Source organism: Mustela lutreola, chromosome 9 (genome assembly GCF_030435805.1).
Source record: "Mustela lutreola isolate mMusLut2 chromosome 9, mMusLut2.pri, whole genome shotgun sequence".
NCBI lineage: Eukaryota > Metazoa > Chordata > Mammalia > Carnivora > Mustelidae > Mustela > Mustela lutreola.
The window spans coordinates 138,494,375-138,509,732 of record NC_081298.1 but is presented as its reverse complement, the minus strand read 5'-3'; the positions used below and the strand labels follow the sequence as shown (position 1 = coordinate 138,509,732).

Genomic DNA, 15,358 nt, shown 5'->3' with positions numbered 1-15,358 from the left:
GATCCCGGGACTCCGGGACCATGACCTGAGCCAAAGGCGGTTGCTTAACCAACTGAGCCACCCAGGTGCCCCCTTAGCAGCATTTTTAATGAGAAAAACACTTAATAAACTAAAAACAAACATTATAACAAAGCACTGTATTTCATCATCCAGAATAAACATATTTTAGGGTTTTTTTTTTAAATTTTATTTACAGTTATCTGATAGAGAGAGAGAGAAAGAGAGAGAGCGAGCACAAGCAGGTGGAGCAGCAGACAGAGGGAGAGGGAGAAGCAGGCTCCCTGCTGAGTAAGGAGCCTGACATGGGTCTCGATCCCAGGACCCTGGGATCCTGACCTGAGCCAAAGGCAGAGGCTTAACACACTAAGCCACCCAGGCGCCCCAAACAAATTTTAAAATGGTAGTATTTCTTTCAGAATATTTTATTTATTTATTTATTTATTTATTTATTTATTTTTTCAGTGTTCCAAGTCAGAATATTTTAAAACAAAATAAAATTTTACTAAAGAAGCTGACATCCTTGTTTATTATTATCACAAATCCTACTCCTACACTTCTTTCCCATCCAAAAGAAACTGTATTATGAATTATGTATTCATCCTTCCCACCCATGACTATACACTTTTCTAACAAACACATAAAACAATAAAGAGTGTGGTTTTGTGTGATTATAAATTGTCCATGATCACACTGTATCTTCCTGTACCTGCTTTCACTGGACATTGTATTAATCAAACTGCGGGCATATAAGGACCGTAATTCATTCTACCTGAGACAGTCCCTCCTCCGTCTACCTCGTTTCATCTGTCTGTGTATTCGTCTGTTGAAAAGACACTGGAATTTTGGAGGCACCTGGTTGGCACAGCCACGTAAGCATCTACCTTCAGCTTAGGTTAAGATCTCAGGGTCCTGGGATTGACCCCCAACGTCTGGCTTTGCTTGGCAAGGAGCCTGCTTCTCCCTCTCCCTCTGCCCCTCCCGCAGTTTGTGTTCTCTCGCTCTCTTCTTCCCTCTCTCACATAAATACATAAAATCCTTTTTTTTTTTTAAGATTTTATTTATTTATTTTTTTGGCAGAGAGAGATACAGTGAGAGAAGGAACATAAGCAGGGGAATTGGTAGAGGGAAAACAGGCTTACTGCGGAGAAGGGAGCACAATGGGGGCTCAATTCCAGAACTCTGGGATCATGACCTGGGCTGAAGGCAGATGCTTAATGACTAAGTCACCCAGGCACCCAATGAATAAAATCTTTTAAAAGAAATGAAATAAGAAAATAAACTTCCACATATCCTTAAGAGCAACCCTCTCAGTCCCCTCCCTGTTTGGGAGCTTTGTACTACTAATTTGCGATCATTCAATAAACTTCACTTTGGGGCACCTGGGTGGCTCAAATGGTTATTAAGTGTGTGCCTTTGGCTTAGGACACGATCCCAGGATCCTGGAATGGAGCCCTGCACTGGGCTCCCTGCTCAGTGGGGAGCCTGCTTCTCCTCTCTCTCCCTTTAGTGCTCCCCCCTGCACAGAGGGGGAGCACCAAAATTCAAAAGACATTTGACTTTTTGCTATTACAAACATTTATGCTGCTATGAAAACTGCCTAAATTTCTCCAGCATATTTATCATAACATAGACTTTCTTTAGATTATGCAAACATTTAAACTTTCATATTTTGAATATTTAAAATACTTAAATAATAAATATTTAAAATTGCCATACCCCTTACTATACTATGCCACCTACATTTACACTCTCCATAGTGGTAAATAAGAATGTCAGTTTCCACATGTCTTTCAAACACTTGAAATTAGTGAGATACTTAATTTTGCCATTATAATGAGTATGAAGTGTTATTTCAAAGCTATTTTATCCAGCCTTTCCTAAATAGTAGTTAGGTTAAGCATCTGCTTTTATTTTTAGGGTTTCCTCTTTTGGCTCATTTTTCTCCCATATTGTTTAACTTTTTCTTCGTGAGCTTAGAGGAGTGCCGCACGCGCTCCTGATACTAGCCCTTATTTCATGAATACATTACAAATATCTTCTCTCTCTAACTTGTTTGTTGTCTTCTGCTATAGTAAGTTTTAGATTTCATTCTAATTGTTTAAAATTTTTCTTTTACATTGAGATCTTTATGATAGCTAGAATTTGTGCTCGCTTCGGCAGCACATATACTATGATAGCTAGAATTTATTTTTGTTATGTTGTAAAAGGTAAGGATCTAACTGTATTCCTTTCCCTTTAAAAAGAAAGTCATCCCAAATCATTTATTACAACTAAATCCTTTCCCAGCAACGTGTCTATTACCACCACAACCATATATCACATTCCTGTATGTGCAAGAATCTGGTTCTGGCCTCCTTACTCATTTCCACTGAACGGGATTAAATATCATTGTTCTAATACCACACTTTTTATCCACTATAGCAATTTAATAACAGATTCAACTACATGATACTTTACTTCTCTTTGAAATTTTCATTACAATTTTTTTCAACCTGCATAGGAGTACCTTCATGATAGTTTCAAGATTCTTTTCAAATAAGCTTTGTTTAACAAGAAGAAAAAGGCTTATACTGTTTCTGTGTCTGGTATTTCCCTTTTACTTTAGTTTTTTCACTCTGAATTTACCGACAGGTAGACCCACTGGAAGTAGTTCTTTTTTGAGCCCCTGTCTGCCAAACACTGAGAAGCTAATGTTCACTGGATCCAAATCCTATAGCCGGCATGTTAAGATCTTTCATTTCCATCTGTAGTACCTTCCCTGGTGCTTTTAAGGAAGACTGACGATAAAGTAATTTAATTAAAATTTAAAAAAACTAGATATTTTACTTACAGATGCAATTGTAGCATCTTTTTCAGTGAGTTCCTGTTTGTGTCTAGCCATCATCTCTTTGATCTCAAGCTCCTTCATGATTTTCTCTTTTTCCAAATCAGAATATTGTTCTTCAGCAATTGAACGAGCCAGCTGCTCAGAATCTGCTTTGGTCAAGGTGATCTCCAGTTGAGCAGCTAAGGAGTCCCTACGTTTTAATGATACATTATTTTAATGTCCAGTTTTCATTAGGAAGACAAAGTTTTTGTCTAATTGTACTTCATCAACAAATTCTTACTTACACTATTGTAGGCAATGTTCTAGAAGAGAATATGACTATGAACAAAAGATATAAGGATCTTAGCTTTACCTTTCCTCCTGTAAGTCCTGTTTCTTCTGTTGTAATTCTTTACAAAGTTTGGTCTTTTCTTCACATTCTTCTTTAAGTTCCCTCACCTGTGTTTTATAGAGGGTCTAAATAACAAAACAGAACAGAAACATATCATTGCCACCACTACCACCATCATCTTCATCATCAATTTTATTTCTAAATTCAAAGTCTATCCAGACAAAGTCAAGTTGGACACACACAAATATGTTCCTGAACACTGAGCAATGCTGGACCCTTGAGCAAATTAATGGTAAATGAGCCTTTCTGGTAAATCAACCAATTAACTAATAAAAGTTCCAATAACAATTTAGAAGATAGATTTTCAACTGGATATCAGACTGAGGTTTCTCATTAAATGACACAGACAGGAAGAACCAATAAAGAGGCAAAAAGATATTACTAGTCTAGACAAAAAAAATTTTGTTAGCTTAAATGAAACACAGGGGACATTACTACTTATTTTAAAACCAATCTAAAAAAGTACAAACATTAAAATGACAATTTTTCTTTCACTATGAAAATTCTACCTCAAAAAGCAATCATTTTTAAAAAAGCAATCATTTTTCCTATTATATGTTAATAAAAAAAGTGACTCAAAAAAATCAGCTTGAATAGAATTATTAGGGGAAAAAAGAATTTTTTAATCAACTTCATAAAGTATGTACTTAGAACTATTTTTCTAGCAATGATAATAGGCTTCTGTTAAGCTATCAATAGTCATTTGCCCACTTGTTCTTTTTATATGAATTGTGTAGTACAAAACAACCTATCCAAATCCCTGTCTGGTGTTTGCTTTAAGAATCTATTCTAAAGACCAGAGTCTTTCTAGTTCTGCAGCAAAAAAAATGTTTAAATTCTACAAAGATGATCATTTTCAAATTAATGTATCTGGAACTTACTGAGAAATACTGCTCTGCTTCAAGCTGATCCTGAAGTTCTTTCATTTGCCCGTCTGCATCTTGACGTTCTCTGTGGGGACATCGAAGAAAAGGTTCAAATAAGCTACACGCAAAATAAATAAGCAACTCTTGAAATGTGGCCGAGGAAACCACTGGGCATCCCTTGATCCTTAAAAAAAAACAAGAAGTCAAATTATTTACATAATACTAATCATCACTGCATTGTTGTTTTAATTCTCATTCTCTCAGGAGTGTGTATGGACTTTTGAAGTTATAGAACATATAATGATTCATCACTCCAACAGCTAATGAATGAAATGTGTGTTTGTATGCTCTTGTGTTTTAAAATCTTGTTTTAATTTCTAACACAAAAAATATCATTAGATATAACTGACATAAATAAAAATTCGTATAAAGGGGTCCTAAACCAAATAGTGATTAAAGCAGTAATACTAACTTACATAGTCTCAACCATTCACTGTGATCAGCCATTTCTGCCAACCAAGTAGGAGAATTAAAGGACACCTGAAAATTGGTTATCTTAGGATGAGTGAAAAAAATGACAGGGAGGGAAGGAGTGCTCATTTTTATGTTTAAATGTGGATGTTAACTACACAGATCTATACATTTTGTAAAAATTCATTGAGCTCTACCATATCATTTATGTACTTTTTTCCTGTATATATATTAATCTTCAATAAAGCAATGAAGTTAAATAAAAAATAAGTAAAATAAAAAGCAAGCCTAAAGCAAGCTGGAGAACAACACAACATATACGATACAATTAACCACCTCCCCCAATCTAAAAACACCTCAACCCTGTATACACTTAAAAGGATGTATATAGGAGAGATAAAGGAGGAGGTATAGAAGGATAATGAACAAACTGTTATAGTATGTTCTCTCTGGAAAGATGAACTATACTTGCATTCATAAGGGGGGACATGGGGCACCTGGGTGGCTCAGTTGGTTAGGCATCCAGCTCTTGATTTCTCCTCAGGTCACGATCTCAGGGTTGTGGGACTGAGCCCAGTGTCAGGCTCCATGCTCAGCGGGGAGAGTATGCAGATTCTCTCTCTCCCTCTCCCTTTGCACTCCCTACCCCAACATGTGCTCACTTTCTCTCTCTCTAAAATAAATAAGGGGCGCCTGAGTGGCTCAGTCAAGTGTCTGTCTGCTTTCGATTCAGGTCATGATCTCAGGGTCTTGGGACAGAGCCCTGAATCGTCAGGCTCCCTGCTCAGCAGGGCAGCGGGCTCTCCTTCTGCCACTCCCCCTGCTCGTGTTCTCTAGCCTTCTTTCTCTCTCAAATAAATAAAATCTTTAAATAATTAAACCAATCTTTTAAAAAAATAAAGGGGAGCATATACTGTTTTCTCTTTCTTTTTAAATACAGTTCTGAGTATTTTACAGGGAGAGAACATTTGAATGCCACTTGGATATTCAAAAATATATACACCAAGAAAGACTCAGATTGAATGATTTAATCATACTCTTTTCAATCTGTGTATTACTTAAAGCTTTTATTCTTATTCTCACTTAACGTAATTTGGTCACTTTCTTTACTTCTTGGTTCTCAAAACATTGATAAAAAGTAATCACTCAATATCACTTGTCTGTGCTATATATGTGTTTTATTATTAAGGCGTGTACTATTAAACATGATGATTCTTATTTTTCGGAGTCAAAAATGTGAAAGAAACGTATATATAAAATATAAAAGGTCCATTTTTAAAATGATCTCATCATTACCAGTTAAGCCCAATTGCGGCAAACCTCAATAGACTTTTAAATCATGAACTCGAAAAGCTGCTATCATTTCTTTATATATAACTTTAAAAAACTAACATTTACCAGGCATTCAAGAAAGTATTTCTTTAAAAAATGACACACAGCACGCACACGGTCACAATCAAGCAGTACAGAGCGAACAGAAAAAGTCACGATGAGAAGCGGCAGTCTCCGCGCCTGGTCCTCCTCCTTAGCCCACTCCCACTCCCCGCCCAGAGGAATTTCCTTCATTTCATTTCTGTGTTTTGTTCTTTCGACAGTTACTTCCACATCTCAGCTTATTTCTGGACACAGATTTAAAATACTACTTACCAATTCTCTGCTCTAAGAGTACCAAGTGAGCTCTTACCATCCCTAACCTCTCCGGCCCCTATAATACAGTCGTATCACGGGCCTCAGCCACATAACCACGCGTCACGGCATACTGCATCAACCGTGAACCACAACTCCCACCCCCGCGTCAGTTTTTGATGAGAACTGCAACACTCCCATCCTTTCTTTTGTTTTTGAAATTTCATGAGAAAATGTCTAAATGTGGGTCTTTTCTCACTTATTTTCTGAGTCCTTTCAATCCAAAGACTTCTCTTTCAGCCATGGGAAACTGTTTTCTATTTCTTCTTTTGAAAAGATTTTATTTACTTATTAGAGAGAGGGAAAGAGTGCAAGCACACATGAGCAGGGAGAGGAGAAGGAGAAGCAGACCCCCTATGCCGAGCAGGAAGCCAGACTTGGAGCTCAATCCCAGGACCCCGAAATCATGACCTGAGCTGAAGGCAGACACAACCGACTAAGCCATGCAGGCACCCCTATTATTTAATAACTTCCTTCACTCGGTTTCTCTGGACTTCTTTGTCTGGTGCTAGAACTCCTGGGACCAGTCTCTGTGTCTTACCTATTTCTCCCATAACTTCCATGTCATTCCCTTTTGTTCCATGTTTGATGAAATTTCTTTGGATTTTTCTTTGAACCATCCTAATAAATGTATATGAGTCGTTTTTAACATTTGACAGCTCTTCCTATTCTGGCTGCCCTTTTTGCATTATGTCAGGTTCTTGTTTAATGGAAGTAGTATCTCCTAGAAGTTTTGATCAATACTACTTATTACCAATAGGCTTTTTTTGGTTTGTGCTTCTTTTGTTTATTTCTCTTCTTCCCTTGATAAATTTTTCATCTGGGGATATGTTTCCTTTTTCTTTATCATAGTCTTTATCCTTAGTACTGCATACTATCCTCAAATGCTAGTGATACTTGGTTATTCACTTACAAAGGAGGTGGTATTTTAATTTTAAATTTTACTATCTATGCATGTGGAAGTGATTTTCTAACTGGCAAACTTCAGTTTAAGATGAGAGGCTTAAAAAGCCACATAAGCAGGAGAACCCCTAAAAGGCAAAAGGAGAATTGTAGTCCATACTAGCAGTTCTAATTCTCTGCAGAGGATATGCCCAATTTCTATAGAGGGATTGCTCTGTAGGAACCCAAGCAGTGGTAGTACCTGGCTACAGACATTTCTGGAAGGGTTGGTAGGAAGAGTATGATCAGCAGATTGTTCCACTTATAGCATCAGATCTTACTCTAGCCCTTCAAGGTACTTGATTTGAATAATGAAACATTTTCTTCTTCACTAATATCTCACTTCATATATACTCCTTGCTGTTGCTTTCCTTGCCCTATACACCATTAGTGAGGTTTCCACTTGCCATAACCTCTTTACTAAAGAAACTTCTAATCTTCCAATCCATTGTAATTCTTGATATGTGTTTATGCATTTTAAAAAATTCCCTTACTAAAGGTTTTACTGGCATCTTGGAAGGAAGAAAAGATACACATGTTAACCATTTTCAAATGCAAGCCTACATAACACTTCATATGTAAATTCCCATTGCATATATGTATCATTTTATCCTGGTACTTCAATTACTTATGTACCCATTTTAGCTCTCCTGAAGGAGTAACTTCTGATAAAATGCTACTAAGATTCTTAAAGGTAGGAAATGCAGCTAATTCATCTTTGAGTCTCCCATAATGACTATAAGTGCCTTACATATTCATACAACATTGGAGAATGTACTATGTGCAAGACATTAATCAGGGGTTGGAGAGAACAAAACATAAAAAAGAGATAGTTGCCATTCAGGGAACTTATAATGTACTACATGGTTAAGACAACAAATATGAGTTCTTCACAGATAAGGAGTTAGGAACTGAGGAATTAAGAAACAACAGATCCATGCGTACTTACAAAGAAACAAGGGGCATATATACTAAGTACTATAAATTTGGTAAAAACAAAATGTAATTAGAACAACAGAGGAAACACAAGCTAGATGTTTAATCAGCTCTTACATTCATATAACCACTATGGCTAGAATAGATACTATGGATACTACAGACACAATGGAGAATATCTATTTAGTCAAGTTGTTTTAAGGGTCCACAGCTTGCACTCTTGACCAAAACTGGGCCAATGAATTCCATCCTAGAACTGCGGGTACTTTCTGAAATTGGGTCCAGAAAAGTAATATCAGTCTCTCCAAATAAATGAAGCTATAAGGCATATCTCTAGAGCCTGTCCTTCTTGAAAGACCAAGTTTTCTGTTAAGTGGAAAAAGCTAGGTCTAAATGGGAGAAGAATATAGCTAATATATAGGGCAAACAAACAAAGATGAAGATCCCTAAATATTGTTCAAGTTTCTAGTTCTAATTTTCAAAAGTTGAAATCTCATCAAGTTTAAGAGTCCAGGTTTACCCAGGCAACAGATCAGCAAAAAAAAAAATCCTCAAAATCTTTTTAATCATCCTTTCCCAGATTGTGTCAATATTTGAATGCTTGACCATCCTTTACTAAGTAGTGTCAATCTTATTGACCTGTTACAGGTATGTAAAAAGCAAGCAATTAGCAATGATGAGAAGAAGAGAGGAATAGTAGAAGTAGTATAGCAGGTTGTATATACATATTTTTTAAGATTTTAATTATTTGTCAGAGAGGGAGAGAAAGGGAGTGCATGCACAAGCAGGGGGAGTGGCAGGCAGAGGGAGAAGCAGGTTCCCCGCTGAGCAGGGAGGCCAATGTGGGACTCCAGCCCAGGACCTTGGGATCATGACCGGAGCCAAAGGCAGATGCTTAACAAACTGAGCCACCAAGACATCCCTGCAGTACAGCAGTATTAACAGTAACAGTTGTACTAGTAATGGCCCCTACCGTTTATTGTGTGCTAGATACTGTAAATGTATCATTGTCATCCTTTCAGAATGCCTAACAAGGAGGCTCTTACTGCCCCTTTTTTAGGTTTTACAATAAAAGGCTCAAAGAGGGGGCCTTTTATTGTAAAACCTACAAAAAGGTTTTGTAAAGAAAAAAAAAACTAACAAAAAATTTAAAAATTTGTATGTTTGTTTAATAATCAAACATGTCCAAGTCCCAGAAACCCCTCAAAGAGGGGGGCACTTCAGTCAGTTAAGTGTTCCAACTCATGATTTCAGCTCAGGTTATGATCTCAGGGTCCTCCTAGGTTTGAGCTCTGCATTGGGCTCTGCGCTTAGCGGGTCTGCTTGAGGATTCTCTCCCTCTGTCCCCACCCTGCTCACACTTTCTCACTCTCTCTCTAAAATAAATAAATAAATCTTTAAAAAAAAAAACTCGGAGAGGTTAAATATTTTGCCTGATGTTGGTCAGCTAGTAAGTAATGGGACTGGAATGCCTATCTTTCAATCTGTATCCAAAACCTATGTTCTCTCCAAATAACTGGGATCCAATAGGAGCTTTGAGCATGATTCAGAAGTAATTATACTACTAATGACTGAATGGAACAAACTTTAATGGTATATGTTCATCTTGGAAGGATTTTAGAACTGTTCTCTATTTTCTAAGTAAATTAAGTGAAATACTAAAGTATATCATAAATGATTTAAAAATTTGTATGTTTGTTTAATAATCAAACATGTTCAAGTCCCAGAAACTAAAAGAACAAACAGAAAGCACATGGACAATAAGCATGAAGAGCGGTTCTGGGAAGGAATCTTAAGAGCATGAAGTGAAAATCCCAGACAGTTTCTTCAACTCCAACAGCAACATTCTATCATTATATCATAATAAGGTAGAAGAAGTAAAAAATCACTGGGGAAGCAAATATAATCTTCTCGAAGGACAACACTGGCACTCAACACATTACTTATAGAGAAAAAAGGAGCAAATGTGGTCAAGACTATGACAAGATCAAAAGAAAAGCCCCAGGTAAATCAAAATTAAAATAATTTACATGTGGATAGTTGTACATATTAATAAAACTCTGTCTCAAACAATTTACTTACTTTCGAAGTTCAGCATTCTGCTTTTCCAAGCTCATTTTCATTTCCATGAGATGATTATTTTCTTGTTTTAACTGCTTTTCTGACATTTTTAGTGTGTTAACTTGCTGTGTTTGCATCTTCAAGTCATTTTGTGTAAGGCAGCGCTTCTGAGTTTCCTGCTCTATTTTTAATGTCAAATTTCTAACCTAAAAAACAAATTGTCTACTTGATAAAATGTAAGTAATTATTGGCTTTTTCTTATCAATGAAGCTTGCAGCAAATATAATCATGCAAAACAGACCTTTGGCCTTAGGCACTTAATTCATTTCACGGTAAAATAGTTTTTGTTATTTCTCATGTCCTATTTTTTTAAATAAAATATGATCTTTAAGGTAAAAATAACTTAAAATTTTAAAAATTATGATTCACCATTTAGCATACTGGCCAAATTCAGTAAAATTAAAAGGTTGCAGAATATTTTATAAGAAAAAATTTTTAATTATGAAGCCATCATTATATATCATTACAGATAAACCTAAGTAGACTATGAATTTATTACATAGTTTATTACAGTTCTTAGTAAACTTAATACTCACATCCTCATTTAGCACATCTTTCTGTTTAAGGAGTTCATTTATTTTCTGCTGTGACTGTTTGAGGTCACAGTCAAATATGGAGCATCTCTTTTCAGCTTCCAGCAATAGGTTCTCCACTTTCTGCTTTAACGTCCTTTCCTCTGAGAGCTTTTTCTCCATTTCTATTGCCACAAAAATGGACATAATCATGAATTCACAAACAAAAGAAGCCTATCAAATACGTGACACAGTGCTATAGAAATTACAGCAAATGACGATAGCTTAAAAACATTTTTTTAAATTTCCAATTTAATATTTTCATTACTCAAATGTCAAGTTTTATGCTTGGAAATCAGGCATTTATTTCGTTTGCAGTGTGGAAAAATCTACCACACTGCAATATGACATCCTTTCCACTGGAAGTAAAATAATTCTGCCTTCACTGATGGTTCTAAAAGAGCCTTACATCTTTTTAGTAAAGATTTATTTATTTTTCTGTTACTCTGTGCCTCTCGGTGTTACTCTTCTTACCCTAAAACATTCCAGGTAGACTTTTTATGTCTATGGCTCTTTCCATATTAGCATATTAATACGCAGAGGATGACAATTATATTTTGGGGAAATGGTAAAGGACAAGACTCTGGGACCAAACTTCCTGAGGTTAAACTCTAACATGTCCTAATTATTTGCCTAGGCAAGTTAATTAACCTCTCGGAGGCTCAATTTCCTCATCTCTAGAATGATGATAACAGCACCTATCCTCCATCGCACGGATGTTATGAAGATTCCTAGTTAATATTTGTGTGGCACTTAAATGCTGCCTGGCACATGACAAGCATTTATTAAGTGCTTACTATTCAAGGAGAATGTTTAATGACTGGAGGAGAATGTTCACAGTATTATTTTAGCAGAAAAAAACGCAGAACAGTATAAAAAATTCAGAAAATGTACAAAATATCCTCTTGATTAGTAAGACTGTGGTTAATCTTTACTTCTTCATACTTTCCTGTATTTTCTAAATGATTTGCAATAAACTCTTAATTGTTTTATTAATCAGAAATGGCTTTTAAAAACCTTTTTATTTTCCCCAAGATTTTATTTATTTGAGAAAAAGAGACAGAGTATGAGCAGGGCGCAGGGCAGAGGGAGAAATAGATTCCTTGCTGAGCAGGGAGCCAGAGGCAGGGCTCCTTCCCAGGACCCCGCGATCATGACCCGAGCTGAAGGCAGACACTAAACCAACTGAGCCACCCAGGCAATCCTTTTTAAATCTTGAAATGAAAAGCAGGCAAGGTCTATGTCTAAGCAAGTGATTTCGTATTAAATACCAGTAATTACCATTAAAGAAATTACCTTTTGATGTACTGATTAGAAAATCTATTCAAATTCAATTGGGCTCCTCTGCTCTTTCATATCTAATGCTTGATATCTGATTATCATTTATTATAGTTATATAAACCTATGATTTTCAGTTTTTAAAGAACTGTCTTCAAAGGTATGGAAAAGGGACGCCTGGGTGGCTCAGCTGGTTAAGCGGCTGCCTTCAGCTCGGGTCATAATCCCAGCGTCCTGGGATCAAGTCCCACATCGGGCTCCTTGCTCAGCAGGGAGCCTGCTTCTCCCTCTGCCTCTGCCTACCACTCTGTCTTCCTGTGCTCGTGCTCTCTCTTTCTAACAAATAAATAAATAAAATCTTAAAAAAAAAAAAAAAAGGTGTGGAAAAAATGAAACTTCTTCATATTCTACTAGTAACAGCCAATATTTCTAAGTACTTTCCCCCTATCATTTACTCGATTTTCACAACAACCTAATACTGTCTCTTTAGAGGAAACAATGCACCAAAAGAAAAAAAAAAAAAAAAAAGATAAGTAACTATGGACAAGGTCACATAACTAGTAACTCATTAGTAAGCCATATTCTTAATCAAAGGAAGCCATGACATGCAGTAGAAAGAAGAAAGGCTTTTAGACCCGGACATGGACAGATGTACTCATTATTATTATTATTATTTCTGCAACTCAGAAGCCAACCCTGTCAACAATGAAAAGAAACTCCCCCGCCCCCCAACAATTCACCCTAACGTGGGCACAGAGAATAGAAAGGGGCACAAGTGAACTTACTGAGGTGATGAAAACATAGATTCTATAACTTGTTTTGAATGGTGGTTACATGTGTATATTACAATGTGAAAATAGTATCTGCATTTTATTGCACCTAAATTATACCTCAAAAGAAATTGAACTCTATCTTCTAAGCCACTGATAGGGAAACATGGCCCACTAACTTCCTCTCTTGTAATTAGATTTTTCTAACTAAAGCCCTCAATCAATCTCAAAATTCTTAATTAGTAACTTATACTAAACTGATTTTAACCAAAAAATCTCCAATTTCAATTACATTCAATAATTGAAAACCTATTTTTTTGCTAAGCTATTCATAAATGTTATGCTTCAGTATGAAATAAAATTCCTGCTAAAGAGTTCTATAAATCTGTCACAAGAGTATTTTATTAATTTCCTATGGAACTTCAAATCCATCATAATTATAACCAGTCAGGAAAACAAGAAATTATCCTAAGACAATTCCAAGATACATACTGGTTTGTGGAAAAGTCAGCTCTGCTATCTTATCCCATATTCCTTAGAAGTGGATAACACTTTGACCAAATCTAGCTGTATCTTCATCATGCCAGAGTTCAAAATATTCAATGAGCTTATATTCTCGTTAGGCCAGGTACTATTTTTTGAAACATTTATTTTGCATAAACTGTCAACAATTTTACCATACAAACTGGTGAAATGTCAAACTAAATATTACAGGAAGAGGAAATCCCCCCAAATCTGAATAGATAGATCTAGAACCTTATGTTCTGTGTGCCTGTTACTATTGATTCCACTGAAATATTAATTTCTCTCTGATCCTTAAATTTGGTTGAGTAATTTTGTGGTTGGGCCTTACTATCTTAGAAATGATTGTTGCCATAAAGGAAAAAAGTGATGTAAAGCTTCCCTAATCGTTTTTTCTCTCAAGTTCCCAATATTTGACAATAAAATATAAAAAAATGTTTTTCAAAATCAAAGAGTTGACTACAGAATCAATTCTTAGTACAATGCTGCAGCAAAACTCTTAGAAAAAAGCATACCTTTCATGGCTTCTGATTTTGCTTCTTCAATGGATTCATAAATCTTATTTTTATCAGCCAGCCGTGCTTTTGTAGCCTTATGCTCAGCTTCTTCTTGTTCCAAGCTCTGCTGTATAACTTTTAGTTGGTACGTCATATCTATTTCCATGTTGTTCTTTTCCTATTAAAGATTTAAAATAGCAACTATCAACAAAAAAGACTGGCTCATAATTTCAAAGACTTATAAAGTTGTTTTTTACAGACTAGGAATGTTCAATACCTTTCCTCCCCTCTTCACTCGAACACTGCATAAAATGATGCATGGAACCCACCTCCCATGGCGCCCACGTCCCATCTCTCCACTCTACCCTGGAGATCTACACTGGGAGCCTTTTATCTCAACAGAGTAACCAATGAGATTCTCAACATGAGATTCAACAAACATTTTTCAGTTTTTATCTCATTTAGACTCACTGTTGCCCTTGAAACTATTTCCTTGACATACCTGACACTGAACTCACTTGCTGTTCTCATCTTTTATGTCACTTACGAAGTCTTCCCCAGCTGCTCCTTGAATGAATGCTGGTGTTCTCTGGAGGTAGTGTTCTTCAGCCACAAAGCTTCTCCCCTTCCTATATCATTATTTCTCACTTTTAAAACATATCCAATATATATCTAAAGATAAATTTTCAGGATTCTCTACCATTTACCCTCTTATATTGCACATAAAGGGACTTGCTTTAAGTTGGGAATCTTTAATAACAGATTTCAATTTCTATATATCCTCAAAAAGATTTTCTAATTCTTTGTTCTCTATAGTTTGTATCATAAGTGTAGATATTTCTTTTATTTTTCAAATAAATCTCCAATCCTGAAAATGATTCCTTCAATCCACCAACAGAGTAATCTACTCTGCCCTGAAAAACCACTGCTCTAACCAATCTCTTCCCAGACAGGTTCTTTAATTCACAGGCGTTAGCACTTCTGTACCAATGACTCTCAAGTATTTCTAGTTTCAACAACCAGTTTACTGATGTTGTAAACATCCCAATTTGGCTGACTCACACACACCTCAAACTTAGGACTAAAATGGATTTGTCATTGTCTCTTCTAAGAGTTGTTTACCTTTATTCATTGTAGTTAGCAGTACCATTATATATCTTGCCACAAAGTAGGAACCTAGAACTCATCCTTATTAAGTACCACACACATGCCTCATCTAATCAATCACTAAGTGCTGCCCAAATATTCTTCCTCCAAATATTTCTCACCTTATTTCCCATCCTTTTAACCACTGTACTAGTTAATTCTCCATTATCTGAGTTACTGAAAAAGCCTCTGACTAATCTCCCTACTACCTCTTATCATGTCCTCCCCTCAAATTTATCCTCTACAAGGTACACAATGATCTATCTTAAATCTACCTCTAGTAACAGCACCCAATTTAAAGTCCTTCAGTGGTTAGTCCATTACTTACAGAAA

At 36.1% G+C, this 15,358-nt stretch overlaps 1 protein-coding gene across 1 annotated transcript in view; it reads right to left on the bottom strand.

The window, feature by feature from the left end:
• The window catches only part of ROCK2 (Rho associated coiled-coil containing protein kinase 2), a 144,433-nt gene that overhangs the window by 18,162 nt on the left and 110,913 nt on the right, over nt 1–15,358 (bottom strand). The window contains exons 18-23 of the mRNA XM_059132632.1: nt 13,898–14,057; nt 10,777–10,937; nt 10,202–10,386; nt 4,100–4,169; nt 3,180–3,283; nt 2,831–3,017 (exon numbers count right to left, since the gene is read on the bottom strand). Of these exons, the coding sequence (XP_058988615.1) occupies nt 2,831–3,017; nt 3,180–3,283; nt 4,100–4,169; nt 10,202–10,386; nt 10,777–10,937; nt 13,898–14,057 (867 nt within the window). The remainder of the gene's footprint in view (nt 1–2,830; nt 3,018–3,179; nt 3,284–4,099; nt 4,170–10,201; nt 10,387–10,776; nt 10,938–13,897; nt 14,058–15,358) is intronic.